Raw genomic sequence first — 18,675 nt, forward strand, 5'->3', positions numbered from 1 at the left:
TTGATAGAAAGTGGTGGACGTTCCCTTTTCCTTAGAGTCGTACATTGACTAGATTTTTTGAGCAATATAGCAACTCGATGGATGGTAGGCGGTCGAGCACTCGCGAGAAAGACTGGTTGAGCTGAAAGTGTCGCCACAATTTCATTGATCTTTCTTAGAGTAAATTTAAATAATCCCAACGATCAAAGATATAAAATTAATTTTCTTGTAGCCTCCGGTGGTACACCTTTTGGGACTAGCGTCGCGACGCCGTTCGTAGTATCGTAGTAATTACATGGAGCGTCAAGGCCGTGGCGGGATTTAACGTCGAAGCGATTCGTAGCGTGTTACACGTGGCCGTCGTCCGTAAATAGAAACGTAACGCGCGATCGCTGGGAATTCGGATCTGGATCGTGTCGCGGGCCGATCACGGGCTTTGGAACGAATACGACGGACCCCCGAAACGCGTCGCGTCGCGGTGCCGTAACGAGGATGCCGGAGTTTGCCGGCCCTCGGACAGGGGAAGCCGTGCCAACGCCATTAACGCCAATTGCGCTTTCATTAATTTTCATCCGCACTTTCGCGCGTTAACTCTGCCAGAAGGTGACGGCCCCGGAATCCCGAATTGGGAACCCCCGTTCCGGGACCACGTTCCCTGGATTGGCTCCAGTTTCGCCCCAAGGACGATTCTTTTCCGCCATATTGGCGAGAAAGTAACGAGGAATTCCAACTCTTGTTAGTCGTCGATATAAATTTATTATCGTTTGAGGAATTTTAGAAAAATCTACGGACTAGTAGCTGTCATAGCAATCATAGAATACACGGTTCGTATAACACTATAAGCAGTAGGCCATTTGTTACAGTACAGTCACATCATTTGTACCATATTCTTTTTCTTCCATTAACTACACCAACTTCTTTTTATTGCATCCTGGGGACATCTTATTGCAGGCAAGCTTGTTTACCATTAATTTCAATTACACTTGTCATTTCGTCGCGGGAAAACCTTAAAATTCTTGGCAACATTTTGTGCCCTTCCTGGAATTTCGAACCTCGCATTACATTACGGCTAAGCTTAGAGTTGTTTATTCTGGTCTTCGCCGCCTATATTCGATTTCTCGTTTTCTACCACGCCGTCGGAAGCTTCTCGCTTCGTTTCCGTTCGTTTCTGTATTTGATTATGCCAATGTGTACTGCGCGGAGCTGACAAGTTGGCACTTGTGGATCGTCACTGGAGCTTCCCGAAACCCTCCCCACAAAGAACGACACTATTGCTACATTTATAGCCACGAATCGTTGCTTCCCATTCGATCGGTCCGCTCTGTACATCCAGGTATAATCTTATACGAGTATTATAAACGTGTAACGTAACGTCCCCTAATGCGAGATTGCACCGCGAATAAAATTGTAAAGCGAACTTCTTCGATTTTAAGCGGGGGTCTGTGGGTGTTTATGATGGAGAATTTCCTGCTGTAGAAGTCCGTCGCGGGAAACTGTTAAAATCTCGGAAGGATTCTATCGCAGGAAAGTCTATCGCGTCAACGTTCATTACAGATTCATACGTCGTAAAGAACTTTAGTGCGATGTTCCGCAATGTAAAGTCTACCCTACCTAGAAACTCCTCTCATAAAAGCTGTTCGTAGCGTCAACTATAGTAAAAATACTTACAAAACAACATTGTTACAAGAATTTTTAAAAAGTAAACTCGTACGAGATAAAATTAAAAAAAAAAATATGACTGATAATTTCATCAGTTTGGATCTAGAGATTTGGGGCCCAAATTTTTCACTTTCCTTGGACGTTGCTCTCCCTATTTTTTGGAAGGGGAAAATTCTACGTGACTGGATGACCGCTGGCGTTAAAGATGCTGAGAGTCTCGACTGTCAGGATCGACGTCATTGGGGGGGCCGTGGGTTTCCATAGAACAGTGTCAAAGATCTATCGCGAGCGGTTGGCCTGCAGTTCGTTAGGTCTCGCGGGCGTTGGTCGCCCGCGTTGGATTCAAAGACGACGTAATTGCATCTCGTGCGCAATATACGCTACTTACGTATCTCTTAATTAATTCGTGGCTCGCCCCGCCCGGTAATTATTTCCATATCGCCAGACACGTACCCCCGTGACCCTCCTCCGGTGGCTGCGTCGCCTCGACGACGCCGACGCCCGGAGGACGAAGTCGACGGCGGCGCGAGAAGAGCCACGGACACGCACACCCTAGCGTCGGGAGTATCGAGCATTTCCAACCTCAACCGTCGTATATATACGGTTCCCTCTACTCTCTTTTTAATCGTAATTAATTACGCGGCAACGAGATACACGCTGGAAGCCAATGGAAAAAATGCTTATCGCCGCCGAGACAATTATACTTTACGACCGCGACCGGTATTTATGGGGGTTCGTATCGACCACGGGGACGTCGATCGGTCGAGTATTATTAGCCGGGCTGACGATCAGGGTCGTTTTTAGTGCGTGGCGATTATGACCTGAACGGGGGAAGACAGAAATGATCGATAAACGCGATCGACGAATGTTTTAATTAAATAAACCGGACTTCGGATCGACGACGTATCTGTGGGGAAGGAAATGGCTTTGGAAATTGGGGCAAGTCGTCCTTTAAAGAAAAATTCATCAAAGCAAATCTTCTTACGAGATTACAGGGATATTGTAATATTTTTTTAAGAACAGCATCGTTTCTAATCTTTTATTTTAGTTGCTATTATTTAAAAAGTTTCAATAGAGTAGCAGCAGTTTGTGTGAAAATATGCCAAACGATACAACATAAAAACAATAATTTACATAAACCTTACCTAGCCTCATCGTTATTCTAATTTCTAATATTTCTCTTAAATACTTACAATTTAATCCTATATTTTACACGTTACATAATTACGTTTATTCTATAGGCGACCCAAAACGCATGAGTCAAAACGTTAATAAAAATAGCTTGTTTCATACTGATAATTAGTCGTTGCTTATTTATAGAAACTATTTGCATTTCGAATATAAGATTAGATGCTTACGCGAACTCTTTTTTATTATTTATATTTATAGACTAGTTTATACCAGCTTCGATAACGCTTCCGACGCGGCGGGGTTCTCCTCGATGGTTGAAGCTTATTTAGACCGATCTATAAATATGAATTTGCAAACAAACAAGCACGAGATCACGCTGTCTTTCATATTATTTCCCGACGTTCAATTTTCCCGTTGATTACATTCTGTTCACGAACAACAAACACAAATTTTCGAAAGGTTATCATTGTTTGCTCTGTGCGTTTATCGCGAATAATAACATGAAATGTTTGCGAGCAATTTTTTGGATTTTTCTTCGATATTCGTGAATACAATTTGCCCGACTCTGACGCAAACAACGGTACAAAATTACAAGTATACAACAGCTTCGTAACGTATACAAAGCGACGTTCGACGATCGGACGCGAGAAGATCGGGAATCGTAAAATGGTTCTAGGGATCTTCTGGTATCACAATTAATTTAATCCACGGTCACATTCCGTTGGCCACACCTTGAACTACTCGGGAGAAACGGGAACCTCTCACGGTGTGCAATGTAATATTTACATTTCAATTACGCTAATACCGTCCTACGAACGCTATAATCGGTTATGGCGATCGGTCAATTAAATCGTCCGCCGGGTCGCTCGAGTCCCGAGGAATCGGGATTGAGGATCGTCCTTCGCGATCGAGAGGACCGACAAAGACATCGCGGAGAAACGTGGACGTAGACGTTTTCCGCGCGTTCGTGCCAAATTCTATCCGTTTGTCGCTGACTGATCGACCATCAGGATATGCAAATGGTTCCTGAAATAGACGACGAACTGTTGAAATTTTTATAAACGGCGGCAGTGACGCACCCAGGCTGGGGATGCAACTGATTCTCTGCACCAATCAAATAATTTAAACCACGTTCTATAAGACAAAAGCAAATATCGAAAAGAAATAATTCTTGCATTTCATTTAACAGTGGGTCGTAAATTTGTCAAATTTTGGGGGAACAGAGCATTAAATTTAAGAAGAAAAGATACTCCCGTCTACTCGTATTTTAATGTTTATTGAATAACCATTTTCTCTATAATCTTTAAGTTCTGTAAAATTCGATAGTGACAATATATATGTGTTAATTTTTGGTTGCACCCCGTTGGGGAATGTCTGGCTACGCCACTGACGGTCGTTGAATATCGACGTATTCGGTGATCGTTACCTTGCTGTCCTTTTTCCGAGCGATTCGTCGACACCCTGTCATCGGCAATAAAAGCAGCTATAATTCATAAATTATTCAGCGGAGCGTGTTCTACGTACCACCTACACAATGTAAGAATCGGCACGAAGGAACAAATGGATCGCTATAGCCGACCTCGACGTGGCTCGCGTCCAACGATCGGATGATCTTAAACGGTACAGTTGTGTCATACCGTTTAATACAAACTTTGTAGAAAGTCGAACGAGCTTGAACGTCGCTCGTATTCGTATAGATCCTTCGTCCGGTTACGTAACATCGTTTACAACTTTGCATCTTTCGAATTACTTTGACGCAAGCGATCTTCCTGCTTTCCTCTTTTAAACCGTGCGATGCAGCCTCGTGCAATTTGTCTTAGAGACGGTGTATTTTGCACGTCGATTCGTGAAACGAAATTATTTTCGTTTGGCATTCTATATGGAACAAATCGTTCAACTGTCCCAATACGCAGTACAAAATCATACTTGTATTGTAGCAGGAGGTTTATCAATTTATTTATAAGCAGGCTCGAGTTGTTGATAATGTTCGTACTTTCCTTGCCTAGCAATTTTTCTTCGAGATATGTTATCGGTATTCAATTATAGTCAGAGTCTTCGTCAAAGGCCTGTGGCGTCACCTCCCACGCTCGCCACTAGAGGGCTATGCTCTTAACTCTCTCACAAGTGCTCGACAGGTCCTGCTAGAGTTGTATTACCGAGCAAAGCCATCATATTTGTTAACGTCATCAACATTTAACCACCTCCACCCGACATTCCGTCATACCAGGACGATGTCCACGACTCTTCCAAACTCCTCACCCAACCAGAAGACATCCCACGTCGTATCGCTTCAGAGAACAGCGTTGTACACGCGTTCTCACGTTTTCTAGACGTCGACCCCAGCCCCGCGACGATCCTCAGTTGCTGACAGACCTGCTGGGACTCTCCATCGACCCCCGTCGGACGCGTTCGATCTTCATAACGACACCCTGTGCGATACCGTAGTGCTCGAAAGGATCCTTGCCGTATCCAAGCGTCGTCTCTTCGCTCCGGTTGGCGATTCTGGGCCTGGGAGGGGTGGTGGTGGTTCTCGTAGGGGTCACGGTGGGGCTGTTCTTCGGTGTAACTTTGACAGGGGTGGACGTAGGACTGTTCTTGGTCGCGGCATTCTGATCGGGGTTGAGATTCTGAAGAGCGTTGAAGCTCTGCATGACCAAATGCGAGGCCACCGACATCGTGAGCGGATTGATTGGCGCCAGTGGGCCCGGACCACCGGCTGGACCAGCTGATTTCTCGTTTCGGGCGACCGTCGGCGTGTTACTCGATTGATTCTCCACTCGAGCTGCCACCGCCGCGGCCGCAGGCAGCATTACAACGGATTGATTCTCTACTCGAGACATTGATTGCGCCGCGGATCGATTCTCGACCCTCGCGGGCGTCGATTGGCCGTTGGCTTGAATCGGCGGTACCGGGAACGACCTGTCCGTCTGCGTGGTCGGCAGCGTCGCGGCCGACAGGCTCCTCTTGGTCGAGTCCGCGCGACTTCCGTTCAGGACGGGTGACGTCGGGGCCGGAAACGGGGCGGTCTGCGAGCGATGCTTTCTCGCCGGGATCAGCGGGCTCCTGGGCAAACTTCGATCTGCCCCTACGCCCCCCTGCGGGACGGCTCGATCTTGGGGATCGGAGTTCCTGGTAGTTTCCTCGGGTAAATTAGGATTGAAGCCGCTGGTCGTGGGTAACGCGGCGGCGACGACGTCTCGAGAACCGTTCAGACCGTTCACCGGTGAACTATTGACCGTCTGGCCGTTTTTACCGATCGATCTGGTCTCCTCCGCGATGGGGCCGACCATCAAACTGCCGTTGGTCCCGTTGGAGATCGCCAGGCTGGGATCGCCGTTGGGGAAGCTCGCGAATCGAGCGACGGTCTCGCGTTCCTCGGCGACCTGAGGCGCGAACGGAATCTTCCTCTCGGTGGGTTTGACCGACTGCCTCCTCCTGGTAGCCGTAGACACGTTGTTCGATCGGTGGTGTTTGTGTCGTTTGGTTTCGTCGGGTTGCTTGACGATCGGTCTGGTCTCCGGGAAGTGTCTGCCCTTCATCGTGGACGGCTCCTCGTCCTCGTCCTCGTAAAAGTGGATCTCTTCGTTGAGATCGGATTCCTCCTCTTCGTACTCCTCGACGATCGCGCTCGCCTGAATCCACTCCCTGATACGATCCTTCTTCTTCGCTCTGTCGACCGTCGTCTCGATCCCGTACGTGGTCAGGGTGTGAAGAAGCTGATTCTTCTCCTCGACGGAGCTGTGGAAGCTGTACATCGAGGGGCAGAGCTCGTCCCTCTCGTCGGCGCCACCTGTGCAAACGTTTAATCAATGAAGCGGATATAAGAGGGAGAGAGGAGTTCTTTAATTCGGATCGATCGCGTTACCGTTCATGGCCTTCTCCGCCCCGAGCTTGGCCAACCACCTGTCCTCGAGGTATTTGTTCGCTTCCAAGACGCTGACGGGCCTCTTTTCCGCCTTAGGGTCCAACAGCCGTTTGAACATTCTGAGAAACATTGATGAAGATCGTTAGACATGCCCCGGAAATCGGTTACGAACAGTTTCTAGATACGTCGAAATCAAAGTTTCAAGCTCGGGAAGTGTTAATACGTTTTACGAGATCTCTGTGGTTGACGCTCTCCGAGATGTCTCGAACGATTTGCAAGTCTGAACGATGGTACCGTACGTTCAAAGTCGGATAAATTACGCATAGAATACAGGAGACGAAGATAATTTTCTAAGACGAAGGCTAGACAATTTTTCAGTGGCAATGAACGACGTGTAAACTCGACCCGAATAATTATCCTCCGTTTTAATTTGCATGTCTAAAGAGCGAATGTCTCGATGCGTTTAACGACACCGTTCTTACCGGGACAATAAACTATTCAACGAGGGGAGCTTGCATCCGCAATCGTCCTCAGGCTCATTTCGAAAATAAACCAAAGCTGAAAGGGAAGCATCTCCGCGTATCGTCGTTTCACACCCCGCGACAATGCAGTCTATAACCGTCCGCGAACCCTTTTGATTATTTTGACGAGGAGAATCGATCCTGAAATGCTCCACCCTTTTTATATTAACTCCCTGTACGTATCCGCGGACGAATTGCTTTCAGTGTCAACTTCCATTCGTTCTTTCACGCTATTTACGCGTTTCCCGTTCGAGGGATCTCTGTTTCCCGAGCAATCAAACGACAGAGTCGACCAAACGTTAAGCCAGTAATCTTAACTCCAAGATATATATTTAAAATCATTTCCTTCACTCTTTTGAGTCCTTTGACGCGTACAAAGGGGTAGAAATCGCGAATCGCTGACCCTCTTATAATCTGAACTTGATACCTGAATGTATTATTTACCACGAGCACTTGAAAATTAAACACCGTTTGAACAACCCCTAACACCGAAGAGTTAACATTTCTTTTGCACGAGTTACCATGTTCAGCAAACTGAATGTTTTTTTTTTTATGTTATGCGAAATCTTCATCGAACGAAATTTGCCCAATTCTGTCGAAGTAGTGGGGGGTGTCGCAATTGAGTTTGCGCTGGCGCCCGATGAAAACTGACCTCTGCGCCCGCGAGCTGATCAGCTGAAATAATTTCGGCTTCTTGGCTATGTTGAGCGTCGCGTTGTGCCAGTTTTGATATCTGGTGTACCGCGGGTCGTCCAACGCCGCCTTCTGCCACGGCAAGCATCCGGTCAGACAGACAAATAGGACAATGCCGAATTGCCAGACATCGTGCGACGCGAGAGCTCTGAAAACGTGAAACGCAACGTACAGTCGGCCGGGAGAAATATAGCGAGGCACTTGAGCCACGCTCGAGTGGTTTGTTAAGCGATACCCTTGTTGGGCGCAAGCCGCCAAATGTGCTTTTCCCTACACGAAACGCTGTCTGTTGGCTACGTTGCTTAACGCAGGGGTTCCCAAACACTCTAAGCTCGCGACGCTCTAAACGCTACGCCAATGCCCCTGCGGATCGCTTAACGCGGACACGCGCGACTTGTTTCAATCTCATCGCGGTCAAAAATAGTTTAACACCCATTTTTAAAGGGATAGTTGCAGTAATGATTCGTAAAATGGACCTCGGTGATTCGTAACTTGAACGTTTCAACCCCAGGAGTTCATTGCTCCTAAACTCCTGGGCTGAGATGTTTGATCATTACTGTATTTGAAAAATTTTTCATTCGAGAGTTACATTTACAAATTATATCACGTGACATATGCGAAACTTTCGATAGAAAATTAAAGTAGCCTGTAGTTGACGGAGAAATGTAATTTTAGCAAATGTTCGATCGCTCATGACGGGGGGCGCGTTAATTGCTGGTAATGGTCAATCGTATAATTACTTGTACGTCTCGTCAGTGTCGATCTGCAATACCTCGGGCGGCGAGTATGGCAGCCACTCGTTGTGTCGCCTGACCACGGTGTTGACCCGCCTGGTCTCGCCGAAGTCGCATAGCTTGATCCGCGAGAAGTCGCTGCGGAACACGAGTATGTTGTCCAGCTTGATGTCGCGGTGCACCAGCTCGCGGCTGTGGATATGATGTACCGCTGCAGCCAGCTGTCTGGCCACCCTCTTCGCGTGCAGCTCGCCGAGGCCAGTCTCCGTCACGTTGGACGTTAGGTCTCCTGGAAGTCGAACGACAAGCGACCAAAATAATTTCAACGAAACAGAACCGGCTGGTCGAGCGATAAAAAAAAAGAAGTTCTCGGTGCCATTAATTCTCCGCGAGTTTAAAAAAGAGACACGTTCGCCCATATCGCCGATCCCGCCGCGAGCATATGTTTATAGACCAGCCTTAAATATTTTCTCAGCAGTATTTTCTGGCGATGCTCGGTTAAATGAAGTCTGGACGATGGACTTAGACCTAGGTATTCGGTATACTTGGCTGTAAATCTTTTGTTAGAGAGTTAAGTTATGCTCAAGCTGGCTAGAGGCTAGATCACCATATATTTATCGATTTTATCGAGATGTTGACACTTTACCGACCAGTAGGGGTTCGCTTTCTGTTATTATAAAGCAATTAAATCTAATAAAATTTTCTATTTTCACGACAAGAAATCAGTAAGTAACCGATCAGTCGGTAAAGTGTTAACGAATAAAATTGGCTCGAGTGTTCACTCGGCTACCAGGAGGGTTTCTCACCTAATGGCGCGTACTCCTGGCTGAAGACGTAGAATCCAGCGGTCTCGAAGGCCACGTCGTAGGTGGTGATGATGTTCTTGTGCGCGGCCAGGTGAAGACCATAGTGAAACTCGCGGAAGAAATCCGTGATGCCGGTGTACGCCTTTGGCAGAGCTTTGAGCACCATCTCCGTCTGTGTGCTGCGGTGCTCGGTCAACAGGATCTTGCCGAACCATCCTTCGCCGACTATTTGCAGGATATCGAACTCGTCGATCAGATTCACCTGTTCGCCAAGAAAGCAAGGTTCAACTCGTCGATCGGAGATCTGGTATCGGTGCAACGGTCGCGACAACGGAACGATCACGTTTCCCTCGCGATTCGACTCGATCGTGATCGACGCTCGAGGAAGAAACGTTCGCGCGAACATCGCGGAACCCGGCTCCGGACGATCGCGATCCAAGGCGGTCGTCTATTTTTAATTCAACGCGCGCCATACGTTTCCGTCTCCCGCGCGAGCCTTACACGCCAAATCGATCATTTGTGGCGCCCGTTGTTAGGGGATTTTGATGAAATTGGAGTCTGACGTAGTTCGCGCGAGATTAGGCGGGGTTTAAGTCATCGTTTTGTTGGATTCAATTTTCTACGAGGAATAGAAGATGTTGAATTTTGTGGATTTTGGATATTAGAATTGATTTTTTTAATTATTTTGCAAGTTCGTCAGTTTGAATGATAATTATTAAGAATCAGAAGAGTATACGAGTGCACAGTATGCTCGTTCTAGAGAAGAAAGTTACTTCTAGGGTGGGCGCTCTATAATTGACATCATAATGAGCTGTTGACAGGTAACCGACCCACGAGCTCGACTAAACATACCATTCCCACGCTGTATTTCTTGAATGAAGTCGACGAGAAATGAAACGAGTAGGTACAATAGCAACTTCGGAGACCACGTTTACATTGATTAACACGCTAACTGCCACGCCATTTCTACGTATCTAGAGTTACTCTCAACATTTGTTCGAATTATGGCGTGAAAAAGTATTCTACTATTCGGTCACGCTATAGAAAACAGATACAACTGTGTTTTATTTATCATTTTTGGAACATTGAGTTAACTCGAGACGGATAAAAATTGTAAAAATTGGGCATAGACAACCCATAAACTGTCCAAGTCAAGATCCCTTGAAAACTGTACATTTACAGAGATAACATTTCATTTATGCAGATGTGTCTAAATTTCGCAATTAAGTGCAGTGTAAATGGCGTGATGTTAACGCGAGAAAACAATTTCGTGATCAAGAAATAATATTACATCATCCTTTTGCAGCTGAGCCCGCACCCATTGGCGCAGAGAAGAACATATTATCTCTATCCCTAAATAGATATTAAAAAGTTTCTCTCGCCGTGCAAAAATCGTTCGATAACGTCGAATATTTTGGTCACGCAAGAATTAAAGACACGACGTGAATTCGCGCCTTTTATTTCGCGGCGCGTTCGATGCGCGAGAAATGATCGATTTGTCGCGTGTGACACGCGTTGCGATCGACGGACAACCACGAATGATTTGTTCGAGGGTGGCTCTCGGAAACACCGATTCGCGGAGGGCCGATAAATTTTTTTTTTTGTTTATTTTATCCAGCTGGCCAGAGGGTATACAGAAGTCGAGCGTGATTCGCGGATTCGTTGCATAATTTAGCGCGGCGTGCTGCGAACGCAACCTGCACTCGGAACTCTGATTCTGCGGTTTGAAGGAGTTGGTGGGCGGGGGATGTTTGATCGCCGAGACGCGACGAGACTGTGAATTATCGACGCGTAAAATCTGTTGCGAGGCTCATCGAGTGGGAGGACGGTCTGCGTCGGATTTTCAGATTTATAAGAATTTCACTACATAAAGGAAAGGAGACAATATTTAAAAAATAACAAATTCCCAGTCCATGGGGACACTATACGAGTCTACGCGAGAAACGTGTGTCTTCTTTAACACATTGTACCTATTTATTTTCAAAATGGTCTCTTTTAATATAAACCATTGGCTACCTTACCCTCTCTGTTCGACAAGGTATTATTTATGAGAATAGTCCAATATTCAAGGTTCGTTTTTGACTTTTTTATATAGACATTTTTACGTATAATGTACACGTGGACATAGAATACTGAAATAGTCGAGTGCAATTAGTTCAACTATCTCCATCTTTTGAAAGAATTATTCCCAACACAAGACTCGCTATAACTCGAGAACAGAGTGAATAGGACACAAGTTTGTACGAATTTTTCTGTAGAAAAACATTCCCCAGGGACCTGCAGAGCCCCTCCACGTGCGAACTAATGTTTCCCTTGTATCCACTTCAGCCGACACCCGGTTTGCTCCGCTGATAATTTCTGACGACGAAGTTTGAGAGTTTAAATCAGATAAACGAGGCGATCATGCTGCGGGAAATAGCAGCAAGGTATTTCGATATCAATCTCGATATGAAATATATCCTCGCGTCGATACAGCTTCGCTCAAAGCTAACCACGCGTGTATACCGCCGATCAAAAGTTTGGAATCGTAACTACGCAATCTACTGGGGATTAATTAACAAAAAATGCCGCTGTTAGTCTCGTAACTGGGCGTAGAGTAAAAAGGTCTTCTTTCTTTCGAGGGGATCTTTTTTAAGAACATGAAACGCCTTGAACTTTGAGTCGACGCGTTAATAATACGCGAAACGTCGTTACCGTGTAAATTTACTCGCAGAATGTACAGTTACTCATACTTGGTACGCGAATTACATCCTGGTAGGGTTAGGATTAATGATACATTCGGGCTGACATATTCGGGACATCCTGGCAGTGAGTTTCTCGGCTATTTCTAATTTTATATTGTTCCATGGTTCCCGCGAACGGTGCCAAAGGTGTTCGATGTTCGGGCAGCCGGATATTCCGATCGAGATACTCCCACGAAAGTTCAATCGGGTTCAAGTCCGATGACCGGCGTCGGCCATGTTGTGTGTTCTCGAATCCCCTTTCGATTACTTTTACGATAAAAACGTTGCTGCATAATGGACGTTCTACATCCTTTTTATCGTACCACGTTCCCGTGGTAACGGATTCGTTTTCTGAATTTTTCGATTCGAGCTCGCAGTCGGTGACACGGTGTTCCGAATTTTCGTAAGACCCGAGACTGGTCGGCGCTAAAAGAGCAGGATTTATTGCCCGTCCTCTGGAACAATGGCAACACGAGGACCCAGCCGCTGCTTTATTACACGCGAGACCGCAAACAGCTCCTCGTATAACTTGTCCAAGTGTTAAAGGTTACAATCGCGTCGCGCATCGTCATAAAGTGAGCATCGAGCGAAAGTTGGTTTAGTGCCAAGGAGTAAGGAGATTGCCCGTTCCTCGGTTTCGATGTAAATGTTGCAGACACGACCACTATTTCGGGATCCCGACGACTGGAGACCCGGCTGCACCGTGTCGTCCGTCCGTACGCGAATAATTCAAAGATCGCGGACCCCAGAAAAGAATCGTCGCTCATCGATCGTCTCGACGAAACGAAAAACAAATATTTGGGTTCCTCCAAAGTTCAGCGATCTTTCAAACATTTCTTCGTCCCCGATTTCTGTCACGATGGGCACGTTCTAAGATCAGACTCGAATTTGAAGCACAAAATAAAATGGTACACCGCTCCCAATTCGTGTAATTGCACAATTGTTCGGGTGCAATTGGGCACGTTCTAAGATCAGGCTCGAAAGCATAAAATGAAAAGGAAGACCACAATTTTTAATCAACGTTCGCTAAGTTCTTCGTCAAGTTTATTCGTTCGAGAAAAGTGGGAAGAGGGAACGGAACGATGGACGCGTAACGAGGAAAAGCGGGTGGTCGTGGGGAGGGCGTAGGACACGCAATCGAGTTACCTTTTCTAGCTCGAACTCTCGTATCCTGTGAATGGAGCCGCCGATGGCCTTCTTCATTAGGCTCATTCTGACGGACGGTCGTCGATCGTGCGCCACGGGCTCGAATCGAAGCCAAAAATCGTGTACGCGCTCGACAATTCGGTGTGGTCGACGCAGTGATCGCGGGGCTCACGTTCTGTCATTTCGCGGTGAATGGACCTCGATGTCGTTCCGCGTGGTCGTAGCGATCAGGTCATCGAATCTTCCCAAAACTCCAGCGTCCCGGTCTGGTTCGATTCTGGAAAATTGAAACGAATTGGCTCCATAGAATTCGACCTTCCCGCTGCAGAATTGTATTACAAAGGGGTGTAATGGTAATAAATGGTCCGTTAGATATGTTCGACGGCGATTCTGCGATGCAGTGACCTTTTTCAGTTTTTACTGTTTCACTACATTTTCTCTTTTTTTTTTTGAGGGCGAAATTCGATCGGAGGGGCTCGATAAAATATTTGGTGCAGGATGCTTCGTAGGTTATTTATGTCTTTTACTCTGGTTCTATAAAATGTCTGCGTTCGTGTTTCGAGTAACAAGGACGTTAAATAAATCAAAAGGACAAATAAAGAAAATTGAATGCAGTTGAACGTGATCATAACGAGCAGGACGCAGCGAGGTTACGGCTGTAACGAACCAAAAGCTATAATGATGTTAATTTTTGCGTATGCTCCGTACAATTGCTCATTTGTGTAACGAGCGTATTACACCGACGTACCAATTAAGCTTGAGAACTTTTGAAAATATCCACGTGAAATCTTTGAAGAGAGCTTCAATTTTAAGATTCAGAAATTAGAGCACCGATTAAAATCGTGTGTATTATTCATTAGTATAGTCTCGTTCTTCTTTATTTTCGTAAACTGCAATTTTGTTGAAATTGAAGGTAATTTTGACGAGTCGTTAGCATATAATAGTCATGTCGAGGAAATTTTGCCGGACCCCCGAGGCTCGTTAAAGCCAGGTTCGACTGTATTCCGATTCCAGAAAATTGGAACGAATTACTCCGATAAAATTGAACGCCGCGACAGCACAGTGCTATTATAAGGGCGAGTAAGGGTAATAGATGTTGCTTCGACCCCTTAATCATCATTTACGGGACATACCAATGCTTTTTATTTCAATCTCCCGGTTCATCCGTTTCCATTCAATTTTCAGGTAAAACAGTTCGATTCTAGAAAATTGAAACGCGTTCGCCCCATTCCGTTTCATTTCTCAACCATTGTAGAAAATTCAATGCACATTGCAGATAAAATTAACGCTCGTACTTCGTTGAAGCATTAGTGTAATAACCAAGAAGTTCGTGGAGGTCTGCTAGAATATGAAATTTAACGAAACATTAATTTCAACTCTGGGAATCCGAGATCGACGAGGTTGTGCGAGTTCTGCTGCTAATTAACGATAACATTCTTGAGATTGAGAATTAAGACGTCTGCAAAAGATTACGCGAATAAGAGTTTAACGAACGAGACGAAAACTACTGAATATATGTATACGTTGGTTCAAGTTCGCTTAATTATCTGTCAATCTTCGCGTTAAAAAAAGTGAAATTCGAACTTTGCAGCTCGAGTATTCGCTTCGATAAATTCGAGGCGAACGTTAATTAGCTCGCAGAGAAGCAAAGATCTTTTTTAATTAGCATTTTTTCTTGCACAGCGTGGAAAGGGATCGTTCGATCGTGTTCGATGAATTTCTTTGGGTTCGAACGCGACCAGAATTAGAAATTTAGGGGAACATTTGTTGGCGCCGTTATACAACAACAAGATCCCCGTTGAGAATTCATGCGTTTGCCAAAGCACTAGTCGACGATGGAGGGGGGGAAAAGTTTGTCGAAAGCCACTTAAACCGCGATCACGCGCGCTCGGTTCCGCAAAGCGAAAGCGTAAGTTTTAGATAATGCGCCCTTTGTGCCGGCTCTGGCTAACGACGCGTTTTCACGGAGTTACACAAAGCTCGTAGGCGCTCGAAAAGTGGCTGGGGCCATTCATGAATGAAAGAGAAAAACGTTCTGTGAATGATGCCTTGCTCCGGCCGCTACTTCGACTCGAAGGAAAAAGATACTTCGAACGTGTATCGTGTCGCGGGGGTGGTGAAAAGAATCACCCTGGCGTTTGATGTTCAGCTACTTCCGATGGAGAAAACGCGGTTTCGCGGCGCTGAAGCATCGAGGGGCATGAAACATTCATGGCGGGCACGGGGGGATGAGACGAGAAAGGTCTGAGCATGTCGCAGAAAAATACTGCTAACCCCACCGCGTCGGAGAATGCGAAAATTGTGAAAAATTTTAGGTGACACTTGCTCCATTCGGTATTAATTGGTTATTTAAGGAAATATATCGGGGCACGAGACTAAAAAAGGTTTTGATATGTTGGGGGGAATGGTGCTGATAATCAAATTCTGACAAAAGTAAACCAACTGGTAAATCTGATCCAATATTAAGTGGGTGTCTAGAAGTTACTGTCTCTAATTAGGTCTGCGTGAAAGGAATGTGAAAGATGTGAGAAGACATTTTGTTTGATTCAATATGGCCTCAGGTGAAATAATAAATGTTAAAAAATAGTAAATTTGACATTCGTTTGAGAACATGGTGTCACTAGGTGTTGTCACGGAGTGCACGTGTCGTGTAATAATTCGTGGACGTGTGTTATTGCCCTAAATAAATTGTGTCTATGTAATTCCTCTGTATAGAGCTTAAGCTAGTATTTTCGATCCGCGATAATTGTTGCGCAAGTTGGAAAACGAAACGCCGCAAATCTCAGCCGGCACAGACGAACCTCTTCATCCGCCAAATTACGCTGACTATATCGTTCGTATATTCACCGGAAATTCGTCCCCTTTCTCTAACATTTGCTGCGAACTCGATTATTTTAAACAACAGAGACGATTTGATTCGCGCGTCGACGAACGCTACTACGCAACTCGATGAACGCTATAGCGAAGCATAGCGAATTTTATACACGCTATTATGTAATTTCATAGAAAAATCAATATATAAATGAATTTGTACTAATTTGTATAGGTAAGAATTTTTGTAATTTTGTTTCTTTTTGGAATATTCAATATGTTTTGGATTTGTTTGGCGATACACGGATCGAAAATATAGTTTCAATTAAATTTTGTAGGTGAAATTTATCTAATGTAACCTAGTCTTCAGAATTTCAAATTTAGATCAGCTCTCTACGCTAAATACGTTACAAAGTAATTAGAATATAAGCTGGTAAACTGACCTAATTCTGTACAGGGGTATTGGATTTCGTAGCATCGTATAAAGCCGTCTAAATATAATGATACGATAAAAGATCGAAGTACCGATCGATATAGTGCGAGCTATTCATTTGATTTAAAGCGTGTTCATTAATAGTTACGATAATAAATCCAAAATTGGATCTTGAATTATCGATAATACGACGAAATTGTAGTATTCGTATCGATTACTCGGAAAATAAATTTATCTACTTGTTTATAACTACTTCCTCCATTCGCGAGGAACAAATTTAATGGACAATCGTCGCTCTAGAATCACAAACCAACGACGCACTTTTAACAGTTTCATTTTCTGAGTAACACGATACGAGAACAGTTATAGAACCGATACAAGAAACGAAAAGTAACACTTATAGAACCGATATAGAACTGGTACAGAACCATTAACGAACCAATATAGAACCGTACCTAAAACCGATATGCACAGTTTCCTCGCTTCTTTGTTATTCGTTATTAATTCTCTCAGAACAGTTACATAACCGAAACAAATATTTCCAAGAGTGTTTTAAAATCTGCGTCGAGTGCGCAATCGACAAAACAAAAACATGCATGCGTTTAAAAAACTGATTACATTTCATCCTACATGAAAAATTCATTCCGTTCACATAAATATGGTTCCAATCACCGATGGTCCTCCATTCATCCGGCCGGCTTCTGTCCACGTTACGCCGGTTAATCAAAATTCTACTCTATATTAACAATTTTAACGTGCAATCCAAGTAGAACTCCTCGAGATTCCTGTGACAATATGCAATCGTTTATTCGGGTCAATCGCCAACAGATCGACCATTTTTCTTAGAATAAATTACAATTCAATTTTTACTCTTATTCCTTTCTCCCCCCCCCCCCATTTGTTTCTTGTTTTATTTCCAAATGAAAATTTTCAATTTTTAAGCAATATGGTGCCCCTCGAGAGACTTTTAATTGCAATAATATTTATTTCATGGATTTAAATATTATCGAAAAGCGACGCGAGTTCGTACCGTGATCGAGAAACGGAGAATGGTTTCCCCCTAAGTTGGTCGTCTACAGCCTGGAACGTCTACACTTTATCGTCCGTTATCACAGCATCGCGTAACACTTGGCTTATCACTTTCCTCGGACAGGCTACGATTCCCAAGAGACGCCTCGAACTTTCGTTCACTCACTCACTCCCGGACCACTCGGGTTCCAAGAATTTGCTCGCCAACCCGGGACACAATTAATCCACGGAAATGTCAGCAGCCGGTTACGAGACGCTGGTAGCCGTCGGATCGCGATTTCGACGGACGCGGGGGACGATGCTCGAGAGACGTTCGAGCCCCGGTTCGAGAATCTGTTCGCCACGGTCGTGCAACGGGCCCGTAACTATGTCCGTCGGGATTTGTGATTTTACAGCAACTCCCGTGTTCGCTGCAGACTTCGAGTGTCTGCAGTATTTATAAAACACCGACCGGAAAGCGCGACTGGCGAGCTGATTTTGGCGCCGAGCCGGCTTGGCCGCGCGCTGACGCCCCGCGACGCGGACGTCGCCGTCGTCGACCATCGTCGTCGCTCCTCGAACACGCCAGAGAATAGTTTCTCAAACTATCGGTCGCGACCCCTCACAGTGCCGTCTTTAAATTCGTTTCGGTTGCAAAATATTTTTTTTTTTACACATCGCGTGGACTTGAAATTACGAGAAAAGGTACTCAGGCTCTCCTTGACTTTGAATACGTTTGTTTGTAAGGACCTTCTCTCTTGAGTCTATTTTTTTTACGTATCTGCAACTCTTCCAGGGACGAGACCCTTGAATGTAAACACACTTGGATATTTTTTTGGAAAGATATTTCGAAGTAGGTTGAGTTTTCGAGTTATGGTGCAGATTGATTTGCCTGTCCTGGAACGATGTGTAATATTAGTTTCCAACGTTTTCGACTATGGACGCTGAATTCGGGGCCGCTAATAAATTCGTCTTGCGAAAAGGGGTCGCGAGCGAGAAAAAAAGCAAAACACGTGTCGCGTTTTCGTGTGCGTTCGAACACATTCCACCGCTTCTTCCTCCCTTTCCGTGTCTTCGTCGATCATGTGTTTATCTTCGAGACAAAAACCTCGAAATAATTCGGAGTAAAAGAAAGATTGTGTTCCAATTATTAGCAGACACCGAAC

At 45.1% G+C, this 18,675-nt stretch overlaps 1 protein-coding gene across 3 annotated transcripts; it reads right to left on the reverse strand.

The window, feature by feature from the left end:
- Positions 1-2,794: 2,794 nt before the first annotated feature.
- Positions 2,795-17,964, reverse strand: LOC122402033. 3 transcript variants are annotated; one of them, XR_006259491.1, is made up of 8 exons: positions 17,532-17,964; positions 13,258-13,534; positions 9,389-9,650; positions 8,589-8,871; positions 7,808-7,996; positions 6,635-6,753; positions 4,196-6,559; positions 2,795-3,764 (listed from the first exon to the last, which is right to left on the reverse strand). XR_006259491.1 is itself a non-coding variant. In XM_043404544.1 (7 exons), the coding sequence occupies exons 2-7, from the start codon at positions 13,321-13,323 to the stop codon at positions 5,127-5,129; spliced, it is 2,352 nt and encodes a 783-aa protein (XP_043260479.1). In that variant the 5' UTR covers positions 13,324-13,534; positions 17,532-17,964; the 3' UTR covers positions 4,004-5,126. The 3 variants fall into 3 exon arrangements, 1 of the variants encoding a protein (XP_043260479.1); XR_006259490.1 differs by having other exon boundaries at positions 2,795-3,795; XM_043404544.1 differs by lacking the exon at positions 2,795-3,764 and having other exon boundaries at positions 4,004-6,559.
- Between the last annotated feature and the right edge of the window lie 711 nt (positions 17,965-18,675).

Source organism: Colletes gigas, unplaced genomic scaffold (assembly GCF_013123115.1).
Source record: "Colletes gigas isolate AHSC1104 unplaced genomic scaffold, ASM1312311v1 Colletes_gigas_Sc00031, whole genome shotgun sequence".
Classification (NCBI taxonomy): Eukaryota; Metazoa; Arthropoda; class Insecta; order Hymenoptera; family Colletidae; genus Colletes; species Colletes gigas.